At 34.1% G+C, this 17,804-nt stretch overlaps 1 protein-coding gene, 1 long non-coding RNA gene and 1 pseudogene across 3 annotated transcripts; 2 read left to right on the top strand and 1 right to left on the bottom strand.

Annotated features, from left to right (window-relative positions):
• The first annotated feature begins 580 nt into the window (after positions 1 to 580).
• On the top strand, positions 581 to 1,775 carry LOC126754586 (attacin-B-like). The gene is made up of 2 exons (XM_050466691.1): positions 581 to 988; positions 1,046 to 1,775. Exons 1-2 carry the CDS (start codon positions 681 to 683, stop codon positions 1,644 to 1,646), a joined length of 909 nt encoding a protein of 302 aa, XP_050322648.1. The 5' UTR covers positions 581 to 680; the 3' UTR covers positions 1,647 to 1,775.
• Positions 1,776 to 5,001: 3,226 nt separating this feature from the next.
• Positions 5,002 to 5,954, top strand: LOC126754598 (attacin-B-like; annotated as a pseudogene).
• LOC126754674 (uncharacterized) lies at positions 5,941 to 10,100 on the bottom strand. 2 transcript variants are annotated; one of them, XR_007666334.1, is made up of 3 exons: positions 9,924 to 10,097; positions 6,482 to 6,840; positions 5,941 to 6,431 (listed from the first exon to the last, which is right to left on the bottom strand). It is a non-coding gene; the product is annotated as an uncharacterized LOC126754674 (long non-coding RNA). The 2 variants fall into 2 exon arrangements; XR_007666333.1 differs by having other exon boundaries at positions 5,941 to 6,840; positions 9,924 to 10,100.
• Between the last annotated feature and the right edge of the window lie 7,704 nt (positions 10,101 to 17,804).

Genomic DNA, 17,804 nt, shown 5'->3' with positions numbered 1-17,804 from the left:
AATCGGTTAATAACCACGCCTTTTTCCAATATAACGCTATTTTGAATTCCATCTGATGCCTTCTCTGTATAATATATACATTAGGAACCAATGATGATAGCGGAATAAAACTTTACGCAAATACGGTTTTTGAAAAATATGTAAATGATTGATAATGATATCTCGATTATCACTTTATTATGCGAGAGTATAAAATGTTCGGTGACACCCGAACTTAGCCCTTCCTTACTTGTTATTTATTCAATTTACATACAAACATTTATTAGTGTCTTTCGAATTTTTTAACAAAAAACAAATATTTATAAAAAAAAAACGAAATAATTCCAGGCTCTTGAGTGCGTTAATAAACGATTGTACTCATACAAATCAGTGCAAAAAGTGAATCCCCTCTCATTCAAATGTTTCTCAACAGTATCAGGGGATTCCATCTGCATCCATATTAATTCTTAAACAATAACCACACCAGTAAAAACTACTGAAAAGGCACATAAAACAACTCAAACTCATAAAAGCGATTGTAAATACCCTCGTTGGTGATAAGATACTCGCCGGCTAACTTGAGTGAACAATAAAAGCCACCGATGCTATGAAAAACTGCATCACTATCCAATCAGTCGGTTAACAGCGAATAACAGGATATAGAAAAATATATTTAAAAAGTAGCTAGTGAAAGAAAAATAATGAATTTAAAATTGTATACTTTCCTGGCAATCACCTTGACCATTTTGGTCTGCGTCGCCGCGGCACCAGGACGCCACACGAATCCGCCCACTGTGCGTCCACAACCACCACCTCGGCCAATACGTGTACGACGTGATGTAGCTACCGCTGGCAGTGTTGCCACAAATGCCAATGCTGGACACGATGTTAGACTGGAGGCCGCTAAAGGTATCGGTACTTCAAATGCTAATGTGATTGCAAGCGTGAGTGCGGCGGGCAACACCATAGGTGGACCGGTCACCACTAGCGGCAGTCTGGCGGCAAATCTGTAAATAATCATCTATATTTATTCTTATTTATCTCTAAAGCATGATTTTTCTTATAGGCACGGACTCGGCGTCTCCATCAGCAAGGAGCATACACCCGGTTATGGTACCACGCTCACTAAGAGTGCGAGCGCCACTGTCCTCTTAAATGAAAACAATCGTTTGGATGGGTCGGCTTTCAAGTCGAACTCTAAATTGGCGAATGGCTTTGGATTTGAGAAGAATGGTGGTTCGTTGGCTTTGAGCAATGCTGCTGGTCATGGTATATCTATTGCTAAAGAGACCATACCCGGTTTCAGTAACTCACTAACAAAGTCTGCACATGCCACACTCCTTAATAATGGTCAACACAGCGTGGGCGCCAGCGTGTTTGATGCAAAGAAGTCTTTCGATTTTGGCCCTACCATCCGTGAAACTGGTGGCAGCCTTAATTGGGCGCATGCAGGTGGGCACGCTGCCAATTTGGGTCTATCCAAAGTGCATGATATGGGTACGAAATTTAATTACGGTGCAAGTTCCAATCTCTTTACCTCAGCCGATCGCCAAACGAGATTAGACTTCAATGCTGGAGGTTCACGTTGGTTGAGTGGTCCGCTAAGTGGCCGAAATGACTTAAACACAGGTTTCGGACTTTCGCATAGTTTCCCTAATTGGGGTTAAGAGATCCATGGTGACATATTAGGAATATGCAATTTATAATACACTGAAAATTTGGGAAAAGTACTTAAATAAATATGTTTTCATCGCAAATTCAAAATATACGTTACAGTTACTGGGATCAAATTGAAAGATGATTTTTTAATTTAAACTTCGCGTGTGAATTCATTGTTTCAGGGACATTTAAGTTTTTATCTGATATCACATGGAAGGGCTTCATAGGAGTTAGTATAAAACTTGGGCAATGTCACTGCCCACATTTAGGTGAATTATTATATCTTAGCAACGAATAAACCGAATTCAACCAAATTTCATGCATAAATTTATTTCAACATTAGCCGTGTTTTATTTGACCGTCACAAGCTAATAGCTAAATCATGGACAAATAAAACGCACTTAGCTTATTTCATATATTCGCTTAAAAATGAATTGTGTTGGCAAAGCGGACAAGAACCATCAGCTGATATACAATTTAGTTTGAAATTTCAAATTTGTAAACGGAATAGTAATATACTATACAAATATATTTATTTTATTTATTTGAGGTCTAGAATACAAAAACCTGGAAACAAGTGTTCATATTTGTCTTAATTTTAACTCAATACTCATCCAAAAAATCTAGCTATTGTGAATGAAAAAAAGCGATGAACTGGCAATGCCTCTAGTTCAATATTCAAGCTATGATAGCTTATGACAAGCCAACATAATTATTTTGGCTAAGTTTTCCATACAAAATAAGCTAATAGCTTAATTTTCTGGTCAAATAAAACACGCCTGAAGTAAAATATGAATAGGTAAAATATCCCTAAAGTAAAATATGAAGTAAAATATAAAATGGGTGAAATCGGACAACAACCATGACTACTTCTCATATGTATGTTAGGTGTGCAACTAAGTTCCCCCTCTTTGTCAATAGGTGGCTCCAGCAGTTAGTGGTGATAGATTTTGATATATGTGACCTGGTCTACGAAAAGGGAGCTAACGTTCGAAAACTAGTTTTCTGGGAAACAGCTGTTAAAAATAAACTCTCTCGTTTCGTCAGTTTCTCGTTAAAATAAAGTAAAATTGATTTTTTGACACCTAAGCCCCCTTTCCGTAGACCAGGTCACATATATAAAACGTGATAAACTTAGCCTAGACATTTCAAAAGAAAGTGCGTTTCCACATTAGTAACTTTCTTTATGTCTCATATATCTTTGGTTTTGCCAAATAGTCGTCATTTGCGGGAAGTGTTGATTTTCTTCTTTCAGTCAAGGAGATGCTGCCCAAGGTGTGTTGCGATTGGTGTCTTCGTTTCAAAGACGGCGATTTCGATATTAACGAACGTCCGCGTGATGAAAGGCCAAAAACCTTCGAAGACGGTGGGAGACGTTGCTCGAAGAGGGTCCGTGTCAAACGCAAGAAGGACTTGGTTTAGCATTGAGAGTCACTCTAAATGTTATTTAAATTAGGAATTTGGATTCTTTATGACCTCAATATCAGGAGACGCTCGAAAAAGTGATTCGGCTTCAAGACAACGCTCGGCCTCACGTTGCCAAATCCGTTATAACCTACCTGGAAACGCTTAAATGGGAAGTCCTACCCCACTTGCCATATTGCCAAGATATAGCACCAACTGAATGTTATTTGTTTCGTTCAACGGCACATGTTTTAGCTCTGAAGCATTTCCACTCACAAGACGACATCAAAAAGTGGCTTGATTCTTGGATGGCATCACAAGATGAACAGTTTTACCGTAATAGTATGAGCTTTGCCAATAAGATGGGAAAAAGTTGTGACTACCGTTTCCCTACAATAAAATTGCATTTTTATTAAAAAAAGTTTGATTTTAAAAAATATTATATCGACCGGTTTGATTTGCTATTTGGACAATTTTCAGACGTTTTACCATAAGGAACGTGGTGATTAAAAATCTGGTACATACTGACCAGGCGGAGGTATTTCATTGCTCATGAACTTATGTGGTGGATTCTACTTGTTCTAACGGTTGTTTGTATCACTTAACCCTAGTAGAGATGGAATAATAAAATGATTTCCTTCCGTATGTCAGTCCAAGCAATAATTTGAAAAAAGTTGAGATATCATGATGATGATATAAAATTGATAATATTAATTCAATACTTCCGCTAGTCCTCATATTCTCAATGAAAAGATTTCCGGACTTCCATATATAGTAATCAATATGTGAGATATCTTAAAGAAATTAAGAGTGCATCTCTCTAATAACATTGCGACTAAAATTGATAAAATCGGGCCAATGTTGAATGTGTAAGATATCTTAGCAAAACTAAGTGAATATAAAATATTCGATTGCTACAGCTTAATTCCGAAAATGAACGTAATTAGCCCACGAATTACATATATATCTATAACGGTTTTCGTCATTCTATCAGACTTTATGCCAAATATGTCTTCCAGTGATTGAGTTATCTTCGTGAAATTGCCTCGAAGCATGTTGTCGAGTCTAATTGAACAAGGGCAAAAATTTATGATATCATTCAATATCCTCCCAATATACATACAATATATAGTAATTTACATCCATTTTGACTTTCCATCTGATTTTAAATCTTCTATTTTGGTAAAAATGGTTGATGCTTTAATGATCTTTTAATCATAATATAGGTTAGTGCTGAATATGAATGAAAGGTCTAGACTTTGATATCAACTTCATATCTCTGAAATAATGACATACGATTATTTCGATGACTTTTTTCTCATATAAGCTATTTATATTTGTCACACATGACTTATTTGATTTAATTAGGTTGATTTTAATATAAATATCGCGGACACGAAGCAAAATGTATTACTCAAACAAAGTGAGTCGACGACCCATAATATGTACTTATGTATATATTTCTTCGAATAATGCATATTAAATTCTTCCGCAAAATATTTTAGTATAACCTTTTACCAGCATCTGAAGGTTTTTCATCGCTTTTGATCCTTGAAATTCGGAAATATAAAATGTTCTGCTATACCCAAACTTAGATCTTCCTTATTTTTAACATTCAATGGCAGATAATAAAAGAAGCACCGAAAAGTAAATACAAACTGGTAATACAATACTTTTCCTCAAAAGAAATTCCCTTAGATGAAATAACTGATTAAAATATTATTTGTAATCAGCAGGTTTTACTATTAAACACTTATTTTTGAGAAATGTTTGCTTTAAGTCATATATAAATTTACAGAATAGTGGGAATCCCAAGCAATATAAATCTTGAATACTATCCAAAATCATTATAAACACAAACAAAAAACATAAAAGCTCGACTTATTATTTTTGTTAATAAGACATTCTCTTATCAGCTTGCCGTAATGTAATTTAATCAACAATAATAACAAAGCTTAGTGAATACCCGCTCTAGCGATAACGCTTATCGCCGCCACCGCGACCAATGCGCGTACGGCGTGATGTAGCTACCACTGGCAGTGTTGCCACAAATGCCAATGGTAGACACGATGTTAGACTGGAGGCCGCTAAAGGTATCGGTACCTCAAATGCCAATGTGATTGCTAGTGAGGGTGCGGCGGGCAACACCAAAGGTGGACCAGTCACCACTAGAGGCAGTCTGGCGGCAAATCTGTAAGTAATCATCTATATTTACTCTTATTTAGCACTAAATAACTACTTATAGGCACGGACTCGGCTCCTCCATCAGTAAGGAGCATACACCCGGTTATGGTACCACGCTCACCAAGAGTGCGATCGCCAGTGTCCTCTTAAATGAAAACAATCGTTTGGATGGGTCGGCTTTCAAGTCAACTACAAATTGGCGAATGGCTTTGGAGTTGAGAAGGATGGTGGTTCGTTGGTTTTGAGCAATGCTGCTAGTCATGGTATATCTATTGCTAAAGAGACCATACCCGGTTTCAGTAACTCACTAACAACACTCAACACAGCGTGGGCGCCAGCGTGTTTAATGCAAAGAAGTCTTTCGATTTTGGCCCTACCATCCGTGAAACTGGTGGCAACCTTAATTAGGCGCATGCAGTTGGGCACGCTGCTATTCAAAGTGCATGATATGGGTACGAAATTTAATTACGGTGCAAGTTCCAATCTCATTACCTCAGCCGATCGCCAAACGAGATTAGACTTCAATGCAGGAGGTTCACGTTGGTTGAATGACCCGTTAAGTGACAGAAATGACTTCAACACCGGTTTCGGACTTTCGCATAGTTTCCCTAATTGGGGTTAAGATATTTTGTAATAAATTATTCATATTTATTTATTTATTTATTCATATTATAAAATTATTTGTATGTTATGAGTAAAAAATAAAATCGAAAGTTGTGTTTCACGGAGTTGAAAATCTTTATTAGAGTAATTATACGTTTGGTATATGAAATTGCTGTTTCAATTGTCATTTCGATTTGAGAAACTTTGTCGTCACTTCAACTGTCTGATAGTCTTTAATAATTCTCTCTGGTTGTAAACATTTTCTTTGTTGTTATACTTTTGCTCCGCTTATGTATACAACCCAAATCCGTAGTAATTCGGTGTAATCTTGAATCGTTGATTTTAGTAGCAATGGTTATGCCGCATTCAACGTTCTTCTCTTAACTTAAACACAATCTCATGAATACTAGTAAGTGTTTCCTTCCGTCTCAAATTCCTTGATTACAAAAATAACATTCAAATACTCCAACAGCCTAGGTGTCGGCGCTTGCATTAGTGATGTACTTAGTAGGAATGCCACTGCCAATATTTTCTTAAATGACGATAATTGGTTGGGTGGAACACTTTTTAAAACGACTGTAATGCTTTGTTCAACGATACATCTACAAAGAAAATTTTATTAATGAGGATTCATAATTTTTTTTATACCTACGCTATTGCTACGATCTCCTAGCTAGGTAGCGACTGTAGTACCTTGCCAAGAAGTCTAACTATACCAGTGGTCGGCATTTCATAGCAAAATTTTGCAAACTAACTTCACACGTACGCTGACGCTCTATCGTTCAGTCGTTGTCGAGCCCATGGATAAATTGATCCGAAACTCTTTGATTCGAGAGAGCGCTGTCAAAGTCCTCAATTTTTATATCATTTGCCAATGATGCCACTATGGAAGAAATGTGTTAGGGAATTTTTAGTAAATGTTTTGGGAGTTTGTAATTTCCACACCACCGCTGAGGTATACAAAAGGCGCGTTACCAAAGTTAGTTTTGGGTGCTCGGTTCCCCTATAGGCCTATATCACCCATATAGGTACAAAATAAAATCACAAAAATAACAATATTTGTCGAAATTAAAAAATAATATAAAAATTAATAAAAACATCATTCAAAACAAAAAAATCTTAAAACTATACAAACAAAATATCACATTTCATTATTCTGTTTAACAGCAAATATTTGTAACCAATAAATATGAATATAAAATAAGAAAATAAATCAAATGAGTACGCATTATTTACATATATACAAACTAACCTACACCCAGTTTTCAGGGGTAATTATTACATAATTTAAAACTAAAAGGGCTGGGCATAAAATAAGAGTTTTAAAAATGTGTAAAAATTATATATGTTAATATATGAGAAAAAAATTCAAAAAATAAAGTTTACACACATATGCTTCCGTAGAGCTTTGAAGATATTTTACCACCTATTGTACCTACAAGTGCGAATCAATATTTTTGACTTAAAATTAGGGGTACTAAAGGTACTAAGGCTTCTATTATAAAATTTAATTAAAAAGAAAATTCTAATTTTAACAAATAATGTGTGTCTTATAAATTTTTAAATAAAAATAACCACAGAAATACGAATATGCGTTTCTACTTCTAAATCTAATTCTAAATTTTCTCCTACTGCTATCCGATTAAAGGTGTGGTCTGGTCGCGGTAGACCTTGAAATTCTTGCCAAGAAAGATCCCGTACCACTTTGTCATTGCACACACTTGCTATTATTTGATGAGACTGTGCAATTGAAAAGGTTTCGTTTTCTGGAACGGGTGTTCGCAGTTTCCCTTTACTACGATATTGGCGTATCGCAACCCCCAAGATTTTGTAAAAAGATTGCAAAACATGTAAGGAGTAATCCTTACACTTCTTCCCCCTCCTCTTCTAATATGTCCGAAGTAGTGTTCTAAATTGTCCTGGCAAAGTCTTCGCGTCTGTAGGTTAGTGAAGCCTGACTGTGACAAAAATCGCCACAAACGTTTAAAATCCAACCCTTAATATAATTAAAAGAATTTGTTATGTCAGACCCATTTTCGTCTTCTATTCTAATTGTCTTTAAAATTCCTGCTGCCTCATCTAAAAATTCTAACTGGTCGTCTGACGCCGAAAAAAATTTTTTTGTTGGCAAAATAGCTTCAAAGTTGCTGCTATTAAAAATATCAAATAGCTTATTAAAAAATAAAAGATATTCCGCGGTACTTAAAAATCGAGCATTAGGGCACGACAAAAGCCCTGAACTGTATGAAGCGAGCATACCAGAGGCTACAGTGTCGCTCATAACCTGGGATGCCAGCTTCACACTCATTTTTTGAAAGTTATTAGGAAACATATGTGTTTCAGACAGTTTAGGGGCGCAACGCACGGGATTTTGGGAATCCTTATTATAGAAATGTACAATGTCATCCCAACTCACCGGACGCGATTTAAAACTGACTTTATTTTTTGACTTTTCTAAACAATTCCTAGTGCTTTTTAAAAGGTGGGGGCTATCAAAAAAAAAAGAATATATCCTTGCCATTGACCTGAAAATATGGGCGTTCTTCGGTCACTCCTAAAATCCTAGATAAATAGACAAAATTAGATCCCTGATCTGAAACAAAATGGCAAGGTCTGAGATCTATGTTTTGTAATTGGGTGATGGCCTCAAATATATACTTTTCGGCGACATCCCCTTTACATGAACCATGGACAATGAAATAGGAGAGTGGGTGTGTCCAAGGCATTGCACCAACACCTTGAACCATAAGAGTCATTGCACTATTACCTATACGAGACGTACGATTTTCATCGCCGTAATCTTCTACTCCTATAATCTTATCGTATTTAGGGACGTATTGGAAATGACTCTTAAGTGCCATTTCATCGCACAAAATTGATACAAACTTTTGTTCCTGCGTAAAACCCCGACTTCTTAACTCTAAACACTTTAAAGAACTATTACTACAGCCGGGGTCTCGGGGCCATTCGGAAACGAACTCGTCAAGTGTTCTCTCTTCCGGAAATCTAAGAAGAGGTTTTAGGTGTCTATATGCTAAAGGTGAAAGAAAGTATACACCTAAAGCCAAAGTTTTGAAATAGGTGTCGTATCTACGACCTTTTGGTTGACGGCTACAATTTACTAAACTATTTTTTTTATTATACTACTTATTTGAGGAGGAAGATTTCTATTAAAATTTTCGTATTTACTAACCTCTCCTAAATTTTTAATTTCACTTTCTAAAGTCTTCAGCTTTACCGACATTTCTTTTAATTGAAATTTTAAATTACTAATCTCCTCATCTTTTTTTTCTAATTTAACCCTCAAACTTACATTTTCCTCCATTAATTTTAAGTTTTTAGACGCGAAGGATGTCAAACTAAAACTAAAACTTGTTTGACATCCTTTTTCTAACGAACAATCGCCCATGGAAATATTTTCAAAAACTCCTATTTACTGTTCGAGTGCGTCTTCTGCTACAGACGCTAGCAATAACAGGTCGCTTGAACCTGAGGGGTTCTCGACCAATTTAGGTTCAAAATCTTATATTCCTTATTCGATAGTCGAAGTAGAATCGCTAAATTCTACCTGAAAACTGGGTGTAGGAGTTAATTTTTTATCCGGAACCGCAGTCGGCGATAGTTTTTTCACAGGCATATAAATATTTTTGCCGATTTTCCCCTACGCCCAATCGTTGTTTCCAAATACTATGCCTAAGAAAAAGCAAATATACCCTAAACCCTAATACCTTTACTTATAATAATAAATTTTAAAATCTAATATCGACTACAAATAAAACCAATATTGTTACATTATAACATTTATTAGTATTTACGATACTTTCTACTCATATTACATTTATTTGTACTTATAATTTATAATTATAGTAATATTTACATCTACTACGCTACACAAACAGCATATTAAATTGGATCTATTAAATATTACAATACTATTTACTAAATTACATTACATTTCGCAAGTATAATATATTTTTTATCATGCAATAATGCTTATCATATCAAAATAGTTCTCGGCATTTTCCTATAATACGTTAGGAAAACATAATATATTTATATACATGTATTTACGATGGCTTTAATAATACACTTACCAACTTTATTTTTAGTAAAAACACTTATACGCTGTATTTTTAATAAAAAAAACTTAAACACTATATTTTCACAACATGTACTCCACAATGAAATATAACGAACTGACTTTGTTAGTTATTTTTAACGAGATTTTGTCTGGCAGTTCAAAGTGTAAACACAATGGCTACGACAGACTGCAAACTACATCTGGGCATTTTCACAAAAAGGTCCACCACGCGTGCAAAATTCAAACAATTCCTGAAAACTTTCTGTTGATGAATAATAAATCTCAAATGTGTTTATTTTATAAATATAAAGTAATTTTTATTTTCTTCTAATTTTGAGCCGAAATATACAACGAATACACAAAATTTACAAAAATCTGACTTTTTTGACCAAATATACCAACGTTTTTCCTTGTTATATTCCCTAATTCAAAGTAATACTATGATGTTTTTATAATTTAAAAATCTTCTGCTGATAGTAACATAATGTTCAACAAGCAGACAGACTGAGTGGAGATCGAATAACGGTAGTTTTTTGTGTTTGCTTTTGCTTATATTCGTATGTCGCGTCCGTTACCGAAAAACAGTATTTATTGTTCTCATTAGTGAACAAAGTGTTGAAGTGTAAATTGCTTTCAGACTAAAAGCAGATACATTATTTCACTTAAAAAAAGTAATAATTGGCTCTCGGCAAAAACGATTAAAAAAATTTATTGGTGTTTGAAATTCGTCGCGTCCGTTACCGTAAACCTTAAATATTAAATAAAGTTGTAGAAATTGCATAAAATTAAAATTTTATTGATGGCAAAAACGGCAAAAGAAACAAGAAAAGCAATAACAATGAAGTATAGAGAGGAAATGAAAGAAAACGTCGAGAAATGGCAGGAATACAAGAAGAAAGAAGCAAAACGAAAGCAAGAGTACCGAAAAAGATTATCGCAAAAAATGAAAAGTGATAGTAATTTATTAGAAAAGAAGAAAGAAAAGGACCGTGTTAGACAGCAAGTTTTGCGGCAAAAAAAGAGCATAAATAATATTGACAATTTGAATTGCGAAATTTACAGCTGTAAACAAACGATGGGAAAAGCAATTAAAAAAGTTGAGGCTGCGCTACCTAAAAACCTGAATAGAAAAATAGCTATCCTCAAATCTTTATGCAATAAATATATTAAGCCAACAGAAACGATGAATGAAAATACAACCAAGTCATCAAAAAGCCAGATGCGCGAAAATTAATTGAACAATTCTTTTTGCAAGATGGAATCAGCGTTCAAGCTCCTGGGAGAAAGGATACAATGATAATCAATGGGAAAGTAGCCTCAAAACGTTTTATGCTTATGGCCTTAACAGAAGCATATCAACTTTTCAAAGCCGAATATACCGAAGAAAAAGTCTGCAAAACTATTTTTATTCGTTCTAAGCCAACTTACATTCAGTTAATCAATAATTTACGACACAATATGTGTGTCTGTAAGTACCATGCTAATTTTATTTTTCTACTAAATAGAAGGCTGTGCAAAGATTATACCGCAGATTCCTGCCAAAGCTGAATTATTTCTTACATCAGTTTGCTGCGACGTTATGAATGAAAAGTGCATGGCTAATAATTGTGACAGCTGTGTACGCGATATTAAAGACGATCTAGTTCCAATACAGTTTATTAAGAGCCTTATCACACGAAGCAACTTTTGTTGCGGCAACTCTTGGTTTATAGGCGAGGGGGCGAAGGAGATCGCGCCGAGTTTCCCGTGTTCAGCAACTCGCTTTGTGTTCTTATTCGTAAGTTCGCTGCGACGTTTTTCGGCATTCGAGTACATAGTTGCATTTGCGTATATTTTTTTGAAATTAAAAGTAATTTGCAAATATGTATACAAATATACATAATATAATATAAATATTTTAAAAAATGGAGTATGACGAAAAAATCGAATTAATTAACGATATTGTGAAATGTATGGATGAAGCCATACAAATTGATTCAAGTAAGATGATATATCTTTGTTTTAATAAATAAAATGTATTTCTTAATTGACAGAGCTGATTAATATATGTACATATGTGATAGAGTGGCCCAAATACCTATAAGGAAAAAGAAGCGACAATGGGTTAAAGTAAAGAGTGACAATGGGTTAAAGTAAAGAAAGATGAGAAAAAAACTCAGCAGAGTTGCGCAACACAAGTTGCTCGTGTGAAGGTAATGGGCAACAGCAAAAGAGAATCGCAGAATTGTTTGTAATCGTTAATAAATTTAATACGCAAATCAAATGGAAACAGTGGAGAAAAGTAGATGATCGCATAACTTTAAACTACACTATTGGTCCATTAATCGACTTAATTCATGATATAGAGATTCAGCTACCAGCTTTTAAAATGCATTGTTTTGTTAAACGTCACCAACAAAATTACTTTGAAACTAAAAAAAAATGTAACAGCTAATGAAATTGTTATGCAAGTTGATTTTGCTGAAAATTATCGCTTGACATTCCAAAACGAAGTTCAAGATGCCCACTTTAGTTATAGCCAAGTAACAGTGTTTACGTGCGTAGCTTGGGTTCTTGGTGAAACCAAGTCTTTTGCTGTTATCAGTGATAGATTGACCCACAGTAAATTCGACGTTTATTGCTTTATTTCCAAAATTATCAATATATTACAAAACCAGTACAAAGGAGTTATTTATATATTCTCTGATGGAAGCACTTCCCAATTCAAAAATAAATTTATTCTTTCTAGTATTCCAAGACTTGCAGCTGAATTTAATTGCGGAATCTTAGAGTGGAATTTTTTTGCCACTTCACATGGCAAAGGTGCTGTAGACGGAATAGGTGCCGTAGTTAAACGAAAAGTCTGGCAAATCGTTAAAGCAAAAAATATTGTTCTCGGTGATGCTTCATGCTTCTATGAATGTGCTAAGAACAACATTCATGGAGTTAACATTTTGTATATCTCTGGAACACAAATTGATAGTTTTTGTAATCAACTGTCAGAGTTATGGCAAAATATTCCAAATATCAAAGGAGTTAAGAGTTTGCATTGGTTTTCATATTTCGACAGTAAATTTATTGAAGTTGCTCGGACCGCCTATTCATTCAAGAAAATAATTAAAATAGACCATACTAAAAACTAATAACTTTCTTCTTAATTTTTTAAGTAATTTTTACTAAAATGTTACTTGAATTTTTAATTTACGTTATTGTTTTGCTTAATTTTCAATAAAATTGAAGTGTTATAATGAAAAAATTGTATTTCTTTGTTCTTGGAAGATTTTGTCGCGTCCGTTATGTCGCGTCCGTATTTCTTCTATACTCAATTAAAAAAAACTAAGGGAAAATTAACATATTTCATAAACCTACGAATAACAGTCATCTGTTCGCATTTATTAATATATATATTTTTATATATATATAAATCCTTAATTTGCTGATTTTTGTATATTTCTGAATGCGCCTCAAAAAAACTTCTATTTTTTGTCGCGTCCGTATCACTTTATAATTGCTTATAACTACGTACTCATTTGTAGTAGAACCTTCCCGTAAATATTAAAATCTAGTACTGCGTCAGCCCTTCAAAACAATGTCAATATATATAAAACGTTTCCTTTGTCTTCTTTGTTTTGGACGCACTTAAAAGCGTACGAATGTCGCGTCCGTTACCGTGAAAATGCCCATCTGTCAAATATTAAAATACACACGTTCTTATGGGCAGTGTTATTTTGACAGCTGCACAACTACACGACTGCAGGCCGACAGTTGCCGTTCCCGCTAACTTCAATTTGCTCCTATTTTTGCCAACGACAGTAGGACGACAGTAGAGTTGACAGTAGAATGGAAGATAGAAAGAGGAGGTAGAGTGGTGATGCCACTAATATGTAAAATGTAAAATTATTCACAGCTCTAACAAACTTGAAGTTATTTTACAAATAAAAGCATAAAATAGCTATAGTATTATAGCTCTATTATATCATTTGTAATAACAATTGATAATTTAACGCAAAAATATTTACCTATTTACTTATTTTTTGCATAAAAAATTTCACTTAGAACAAAATATTAAAATTTCATTGAAGTGCAAGGTATTAGTATGGCCACAACGAAATTGTGTACATGCAAAATGGACAACTGCGTTGTTTTGTGTACATGCCGGCCATTGTGTTGTTGTTGCTTCTCAAAATGTACATGTAGTAAGATGAACAACGACGTTTTCAGTTCACTGTCGTGCCGCTGCAGTCTGTCGTAGCCATTGTGTTTACACTTTCATTGTTTTGCTTGTCACCTGATTCGTAGCCCATGAACTTTCAGTATTGCCATACCAAACCGTGAGATCATGGGCTCTCTCAGAAAGCGAAGAGAGGAGTTTCGGATCAATTTATCCATGATCACGCAAGACTATAGCGCACTGAACTATACCCGTCTTTAGTGACACACTCTCAAAATACGCTCATGCTACGCTGATCACCGTATACACCATGAACGCTAATTTCTTTTATATATGTACATATGTACTTGTCATATTGTTATTACTGAATTCATAGAACGATTTCACCTCACTAAAGCACAGTATATACAGTAGATAACTTTTCGTGGTAGCTTTCTGAGGGGTGAATAGCGGCCATCTTGGATTTTCAGAGGTAGCAACGCAGTGCTGTATATATTGAGGCAGTAAATACTTCGCAAATTTATTCTATTAAATAACAAAAACTATAAATATTGTTGCTTAATATAAAAGGAAATTATTTATTAATGACATACATATATTTACTAATATTTGATTTAAACGCCATAGTGTGTCATGTTTCGCCCATAAAAATATCATTTACTGATAGTCAGATATTCTTTACGTAGTGAGTTCTTATTAATAAAAAGCAGCCCTGTTGTTAGATTTCTCGGTGGTGAGTTTTCTTCTGAATGTATTTGTTTACAATTGACAGACAGAAAACATAAAACGGTTTGTATTCGTAAGTTTTTGAAATATTATTACCAATAATTTTAATTTAAAAAGAAGATATTTAGGCATTTGAAGCTGAATTTTTAGTACATCGTTCTAATTCATTTTCCACACCTCCCCAGAGGTTTGCAATAAAGCGCGTTACCGACTTTTTTTAGGTGTTCGGTTCCCCGGTAGGCCCATTTTCACCTTTACAACTTAAAATAAACATAATTAACAATTTACATAAAAATTTAAATAAAAATATTGCACAAAATAATTTAATAATTAATAAAGATTTCTAAGCTCTCACAATAGATGCATCCAAAATCCTACAACTTTATTAAATATATTAAAATACAGAAGCTAACTTTTAGAAGGGGGAGGTGGTTACCTATGTGAAATGCACAGAAATTTGATGTGCCGAAAATGAGGGCTGGCTGTCTGCCTATTAAAAATTCTTAAAGAAAAATATGTTCTAATTCTTATAGAAAGTATTTTAAAACGTCGGGTTGTGAATTTTCGCAGTAATAAAAAGGCTCTACGATTTTTAATATAAACTTTATTATTAACACTAATATGTATTCTTATTTAAAACTTCGACATATCTTTCATTTCAAACTCAATTTCCAATTGATGTTTTCCGAGTTGTCAATTTGTATATGTCAAACGACAAATTACCACCCAGGATTGTGTCCTACTGCATGTAAAAATTTGGAAATACTTGAAGCGTGTTTGAAAATTGCACAAAAAAAACAACTGATTTAACATTAAACAACAACTAATATCCCAATAAAATTGAACAGATATGCAAAGTAATTCAATATAATCACTTAAATAACGTAAACACTTGCATTATTTAATATCTTTTAAAGAGTCGGTCATCAAAATTTAAAATTTATATGTAGTTTAAATGCTAACATAATACCCTGATTACCATGAAAGTAGCAAAAAAAGTGTAACACAACACCCTAAGATTTTCTGGAGGATATTATACAGTGAATCAATTAAGTTTAGGTACAAAGGCATTTTCTCTAATAAACCTATAATTTCTTCATTAAACTTTGTAAAAAAAAATAATTTTTTTTGTCAATTCCAATAACGAGCATATTTTAATGCATTTATTTTAAAATCAGTCACTTTTTTCTATAAACACAACAAAATATAACAACAAAAGCATAAATTCCATTGATTTAACGTCAATAAAGTTTTGGTACAAAAACGAAAAGAAATTAAAATATGATTTATACAAAAAAGACAATATAATTTTAATACTTTGTGGGACCTCCTTTAGCTTTAATTATTGCTTGTAAACGGCGATGCATGCTTTTTACTAGCACATTAGTGTCAGACTTTGTAATTTTGGCCCATTCAATTCCTATAGCGGCTTTTAAGGTATCCTTAGACGAAATATTGTGTTTTCGAATCCTTTTTTCTATCAAATCCCATATGTGCTCTATAGGATTAATGTCGGGTGATTGTGGTGGCGTTTGGAGTTGCTTGCAGTTATATAGGAGCCATTCACGGACTAGATACGACGTGTGTTTAGGGTCGTTATCTTGTTGAAAAAGAAATTGGCTGCTGTTGAGACCCAATTTTTGCACGCTTGGGCGCAAATTTTTTTTCAGAATATCCAGATACATAAATTTGTTCATTTTATCTGTTATAAACTCCAAATTACCCACGCCTGATGCAGCCATACATCCCCATACCATGATGTTTCCCCCACCATGTTTCACTGTAGGTATTAAGTTATTTTCTTGCATCTCTGCATTGGCACGCCTCCACACTTTTATTACTCCGTCCGACCCAAAAATGTTGAATTTTGATTCGTCAGTGAATACAACATTCTCCCAAAACGATTCTGGTTTTTCAAGATGTTCTTTAGCAAATTGTAATCTTTTTTTCTTGTTTGCTTTTGATATGAATGGTTTACGTCGCGCAGTTCGTCCGTAATAACCAGCTTTGTGCAGCACATTTCTCACAGTTTGAGGATTTACATTTTTTTGAAATTCCACGTTTATATTATTTGCAATCTTTACTGCTGAAATACAAGGATTTCGCTTGACAGCAGTGATGGCATTACGTTCTTCGCAAGGCGTTAATACTTTAGGTCTGCCGGACCTATGTTTTATATTTAGATCTCCGTTAGATGTATAGGATTTTATAATATTATAAACACTTGAATGTCGTTTCCCCACTATTGTTCCAATTTCCCGTAGAGTTTTATTCTCCAAATATAATTTTAATATCAATTTTCTTACTTCGAACGAAATTTGTAAACCGCGGCCCATTTTTTTTTTATTTCAACAAATAAATACAATAAACTTTTATAGTTTTACACTTTCACACTTGACTATGTCTAGTTTACTGTCCAGCTTAAACAAATAACTAAAAAAAACAAGTAAGGAAGGGCTAAGTTCGGGTGTCACCGAACATTTTATACTCTCGCATGGTAAAGTGATAATCGAGATTTCATTATTCGTCATTTAAATATTTTTCAAATACCGTATTTTTGTAAAGTTTTATTCCGCTATCATCATTGGTTCCTAATGTTTATACTCGTATTATACAGAGAAGGCATCAGATGGAATTCAAAATAGCTTTATATTAGAAGAAGGCGTGGTTGTGAACCGATTTCACCCATATTTCGTACATGTCATCAGGGTGTTAAGAAAACATTATATACCGAATTTCATTGAAATCGGTCTAGTAGTTCCTGAGATATGGTTTTTGGTCCATAAGTGGGCGGCGCCACGCCCATTTTCAATTTTTAAAAAAAACCTGGATGCAGCTTCCTTCTGCCACTTCTTCCGTAAAATTTAGTGTTTCTGACGTTTTTTATGAGTCGGTTAACGCACTTTTAGTGATTTTCAACATAACCTTTGTATGGGAGGTGGGCGTGGTTATTATCCGATTTCTTCCATTTTTGAATTGTATATGGAAATGCCTTAAAAAAACGGCTCTGTAGAGTTT

Source organism: Bactrocera neohumeralis, chromosome 4 (assembly GCF_024586455.1).
Source record: "Bactrocera neohumeralis isolate Rockhampton chromosome 4, APGP_CSIRO_Bneo_wtdbg2-racon-allhic-juicebox.fasta_v2, whole genome shotgun sequence".
NCBI lineage: Eukaryota > Metazoa > Arthropoda > Insecta > Diptera > Tephritidae > Bactrocera > Bactrocera neohumeralis.
The sequence above is the reverse complement of the archived record's forward strand: the minus strand, read 5'-3'. Positions and strand labels throughout refer to the sequence as shown.

Excerpts from the sequence above, each read along its gene's own strand:
- LOC126754586 (XM_050466691.1), top strand. The coding sequence starts at position 681 with ATGAATTTAAAATTGTATACTTTCCTGGCAATCACCTTGACCATTTTG. Across the intron at positions 989-1,045 it reads GGCAGTCTGGCGGCAAATCT|GCACGGACTCGGCGTCTCCA; the intron begins GTAAATAATCAT and ends TTTTTCTTATAG.